Below are 5,541 nucleotides of genomic sequence, written 5' to 3' on the forward strand. Positions count from 1 at the left end.
TGTTTTGCTCATCAACTTCAACTAACTCTTGTTGGGGTCTCTAAAAAGTGTGTTGAAGTGGGAAAACTTGTAGTATTGGTCTCAAATATTTTTAATGTATTGGGATCTTCTTTTAAGCGTATGGATGATTTACGAGATTCTCAAAAAGCAACAATTCAAGATGCATTAGATATGGGTGAACTGACAACCGGTAGGGGCTTGAATCAACAACTTGGTCTTTCAAGAGCTTGTGATACTCGTTGGGGATCTCATTATAAATCCTTTAACAATTTTATTCTTATGTTTGGCTCTATTGTTGAAGTTCTTGAATCACTTGCTCTTGATGCACGAAGTATGGATGAAAGAGCCAAGGCAATGGGACATCTTGAATCTTGTCAAACATTTGAGGTTGCGTTCATGTTGCATTTGATGAGAGATGTATTAGCAATCACAAATGAGCTCAATAAATGCTTACAAAGAAAGGAGCAAGATGTTGCAAATGCCATGCTACTTGTTGAAGTAGCAAAGAAAAGGTTGCAAGTTTTAAGGGATGATGAATGGAATTCTCTTATTGCTAAGGTATCTATATTTTGTACCAAACATGAAATTTTGATACCTAACTTTGAGGAGCCATATGTTAGCTCTTTAAGATCACGGCGAAGACTTGTTCACTATACAGTCTTACATCATTACCGTGTTGAAGTGTTTTGCAATATTATTGATTGGCAACTTCAAGAGCTTAATGATCGTTTTAATGAGGTATCTACTGATTTGCTCCATGGAATTGCTTGTTTGAATCCAATTAACTCGTTTTCAAGTTTTGACAGCAAAAAAATAATGAGGATGGCTGAATTATATCCAGATGATTTTGATGAATTTAATATGGATACTCTTGAGAATCAACTTGCAAGTTACATTGTTGATGTTCGTGATGTTGATGAAAGGTTTTCTGATCTAAATGGACTTTGTGATCTTTCCAAAAGATTAGTCCAAACAAAAAAACATTCAAATTATCCTTTGGTGTTCCACTTAGTGAAACTTGCTCTACTTCTACCAGTTGCCACTGCATTCGTTGAAAGAGCTTTCTCGGCAATGAAGTTTATCAAGAATGACTTGCGAAGTCAAATGAGTGATGATTTTTTTAGTGGTTGTTTGGTGCCTTTTGTAGAAAAAGATGTATTTGATAGTATTCCTAATGATGCTATTATTAAGACATTTCAAGATATGAAACCTCGTAGAGTACAATTGTAATGATCTATTTAAGTTTTTAGATATATGTATGCGCTCTATTATTTATGTGATTAATTTTTTTTTTGAACTCCCTTGATGAAAATCATCCCTCCGCCACTGGTACCACCATACACGAAGGAGGTTTGGCGTCTCGGTAACAATTTTGAAACTCAAGTGTTGCTTGACCATCTATAAAAACATACAAATAATTAGATATTCCCCGAACCCAAGACACAATAATTTGTCAAACAGCGAATACATCCTTCAAACACGTAAGTATAAACGTCCGTTCGGGCCGTGGGCCCTTTGGACTCAAGGTGGTCTTTCTAATGGACCGACACGCCTTGGGTATTGGGACATCTTAGGCCAAAACATTAAATTTAAGGGATTTGGTCTTGGCTCTACACTAGTTTTGACTAAGAATAGGCTTTGTTTATAGCAGATAGATAACCCAAGTGTACTACTTGGGCTGGAACAGTTAACGACTGTTGACTATCCAGTAGCCAACTACATTCGTCAGGGTGCCCCGAGAACAATTTGGTTAACGAATGACTACGGCCCACATAATCGTCATTTAAGTGCAAAATAAAAAATAAGCGTCATTTGATAGAATATGTTATGCCATTAATGTAACAGTTTATAGCAATTTAAACACTTTAAGCACAAATAAACAATTCAACAATTAATAATAATTAGTCAAATAGTTAAATCTTATGGTTAGAACTTAATTAAGTCCCCAGCATAATCGCCATTTTTGTTGTGTCATATTTTAACTAACCTTTAGAAAAATCATTTTTTTTGAAATGTTCTAAATATAACACAATTTGGGAATAATACTTAGAAAAGAGTCGCCACTTAATTTTTTAAAGAAATCAAGAAAACTTATTATTTTTGTAACATCCGACAATTTGAAATATCTATGAAGAGGCTTAGAATTGAAATTTATCATTTTTTGAAAATTTGGCTAAGTTCAGAATCTGAAAATTTGGCTAAGTTCAAAATCTGGAAAATTTGGTTTAGTGTGGAAAAAAAGTGAGTTTCTGGCAAACTTTGAGCAGTCATAACTCCTAGCTCAGGATGAGTTAGAAGTAGTCCCAATTATGTTTACGAACCTCGTGGAATAACCTTTCCAACGCCACCGAGTTTTCTCGATTCCGAGTTCGTATGAGTGAGTTATGCCCTTTGGAAGTTGGGCAGTTGGCAGGGAAATTCGTCCGGATATTTTAAGGGCATTTTGGTGTTTTCACTAATCAATTGTTTTGGTTATATTAAAGTATTAGACTGATTTTATATCAGTTTGTCTCTTTTTTTAAAGAGTAAAGAGCTAGGGCTTGGGAGAGAAGAGAGAAAGAAGAGAAGGAAGAGGAGAAAGAGAAGAGCAATCAAAGAGATCATTGTTGATATCGTCGGGGGTGATCCCTACTAGGTATGTGAGTTCATAGTGTTGGTTGGTTCTTTCCCCCCACACGCCAAACTCGTTTAATTTTGAAAAAAAAAAAGAAAAGATTGATTATGTTTGTTGAAGTTGTTAGTTGTATTTGATGAAGTTGTTGGTTGTGATTGTGTTGAAGTCTTGTGATTTGGGACATGTTTCCGGTTGGTTTTTGAGTTGAATCTCTTGTATGTTAAGGGATTTTATGATCCTTAGTGTTGGGGTTGCTCCTTTCCCCCACACTCCAAATTCGTTTTATTTTCAAAGAAAAGATAGATTGTGTTGTTGAAGTTGTTGGTTGTGTTGTTGATTGTGGTGTTGAAGTTCCTTGTTGATTTGGAACATGATTTGGTTGTGATTTTACTGCTGGAACCTTTGAGATTGAGAGGGTTTAGAGTTGGCAACATAAAGGAGAAAAAGTCGGGCAGCTTGCCTGAAGCAAGTCTGCGTCACAGATTTGTTCCTTCTGTGAACAGAATCTGCTCTGCGTCGCGGACTCCACTGTTTTCAGAATTTAATTTTTGTAATTCTTCTTAAGTTTTAGCTGTCCTAAATTATTTCATAAACATCATGGGGTCCTTACCAAACACAAATCATTACCCTTGAATCCATAATTCAATTCAAGAAAGTTATGATCAAAGTCAAGTGAAGTTAGAAGGCAAGTGAAGTTAGAGCCAAACTTAGAAGTTAAGCAAGTCAAGCAAGTTTTTAAAGTTGTTCAAGAGTCTTTAGTGAATGTTTTAACTTTATTTTTAAGACTCAAGTTTCAAGTCAAGAAAAAGGGTATAGAGTTTCAAGTCAAGAAAAAGGGTGTAGAGTTTCAAGCCAGGTGTAGAGTTTCAAGCCAAGTGAAGAGTCTCAAGTTTCAACTTAAGTCAAGAGCATAAAGTCGAGTCCATTTCTCAAAAGTTATTAGGGAACTATGTATTTCCCAAGGAAGTTTCTAAATGTTTTTACATTTGAGTAAGAAAGGAACATCGATTCCAAAAGAGCCTTTGGGTTAGATTTTGAGTAATTATCTCAAGTTAAAGAAAGATGTGTTTAAAGCACTTATGAGCCAAAGTATATTTTTGGGAGTAGTCTTGAGCACCGAGTTGGGGACACGAGTTCATATTAACTCAACTCTCCATAAGAACCATGCGGCCAACATGGGATTTAACGGGTCATACTTTTTAGATGATCACGTAAAGTTAAGCTAGTGGATCCACTTAGTAATGTTAGCTTTCTATATCACAGCCAGGTATAGAATGGTCCTTGGGTAACGTGAGGTAAAACATTGTACCACCACTAGGGCTCATAGTGGTGGTTGTCGGTTAAAGAATCTCCCACTAAAGTTATATTACTTTATATAAGTAAAGTTAAGTTTGGTATTGCCTTAATCATTAAAGAACTAAGTTGTTTACAATGTTTTAAAAGCTATATATATTGCATGTGTCTTATTGCTTATATATTGAGTTCAATTATTCATGAGTCGTACAGAGCCAAGGTAAGTGTTCTCTTGTATTCTTTTCAAGCTTAAGTTGTGTTTTAGCCTTCCAGCTCGTATACTCGTACATTTCATATACTGATGCCAGTTGGCCTGCATCTTATTATGATGCAGACGCAGGTACCTAGGATTAGCATCCGGCACGCCGTTGATCCAGTTGAGCACTCCAGAGTCGGTGGTGAGCCTCCTTGCTTTTCGGAGGACTCAATTATTTTGTTCTCTTAGTTTTGCTTTATTAGGGTGTTACGGGTCTGTCCCAACATCCATCTCAGTATTTTAAAGGCTTCATAGACAGTCAGTCAGTTAGTTTTGAGCTCTCATCTATGTAGATATGTAAATATTCTATTTTGGGACTCGAGTTGCCTTTTTGGCCAGATTTTATAAGGTTAAGTTGTTTTATAACCTTGCATTGCATTGAGTTATTCTGTTGAGTTAGGTTTCCGCTGAGTTAAGAAAGCCAGGCCAAGGGTTCACTTGGGGCCAGCAATGGTCTCCGAGTGCCAGTCCCCCAAAGGGTGTAGGCTCGGGGCGTGACAATTTTCAAAGATTTAAACAGAAAAAATAGTTTGAAAATACCAAAAAGGGTTCGGGGTTCAATTTCCACTTCGAGAAGGGTTTAAGCACTCAAAGCGCCCGCTAACATGCGGTTGACCTACAAATTGACTAAAATATATTTGACTATTTTTAGAAAAAATAATGATTTAACATAAAAATAATAACTTATAATATAATTGATTAAGAAAATAATTAAATAAATGATGCATTTTATTTCATTTTATTTTTTTAGAGGAAGGGATCCAAAATGATACATTTGACTCGAAATACAAGTGATTGGAATATTAATAAAACTAGATTAATTAGAATTTATTTAATTCATTTTTTTGAAATAATAATATAAACCAATTTAATAAATTAAAGCATGAATATCATTTTGAATTAATTGACTAAACTTTTTGAGAAAATGACTAAGTATTGTTATTTTTTAATTAATTGTAAAGGTTTTGACTAACATTTTAAAGTTTATTTGATAAGAAGTACTTTAACTTAAAACAATTTTAAAAAAGAGTAAAATATGATTAAGCAAAAAGCATTAAAGAACGTCTCTTTTAAGTACAAAAGGTTTAACTTAATTGAAGATATAAAATTTTGACCAATACACTTGATCACTAAAATAAATGAACACAAAACATAAAATGTATTAAAATTAAACCAACACAAAAAAAATTAACTCATCTTTTGGGGAATTTAATTTAGTTAATTAACAATTCTAAGTTAGAGTTAATGATAAAAAAAAACAAACAATAAATAAAGACAATTAAATAATTTAAAGATAAAGGAGAAATGAATTTGGGCCCCCTTTTTGGGCCAATTTTGCTGAAAATTTTGGCCTTTAAACCAATCCCGTTTTTGTATA

The 5,541-nt window shown here is 34.2% G+C and overlaps 1 protein-coding gene across 1 annotated transcript; it reads left to right on the top strand.

Annotated features, from left to right (window-relative positions):
- Positions 1–120: 120 nt before the first annotated feature.
- Positions 121–1,230, top strand: LOC107061429 (uncharacterized). Its single transcript, XM_015310669.1, has one exon. The coding sequence runs from the start codon at positions 121–123 to the stop codon at positions 1,228–1,230; it is 1,110 nt and encodes a 369-aa protein (XP_015166155.1).
- Positions 1,231–5,541: the final 4,311 nt, after the last annotated feature.

This window comes from Solanum tuberosum, unplaced genomic scaffold (assembly GCF_000226075.1).
Source record: "Solanum tuberosum cultivar DM 1-3 516 R44 unplaced genomic scaffold, SolTub_3.0 scf00134, whole genome shotgun sequence".
In the NCBI taxonomy this organism is placed as follows: domain Eukaryota; kingdom Viridiplantae; phylum Streptophyta; class Magnoliopsida; order Solanales; family Solanaceae; genus Solanum; species Solanum tuberosum.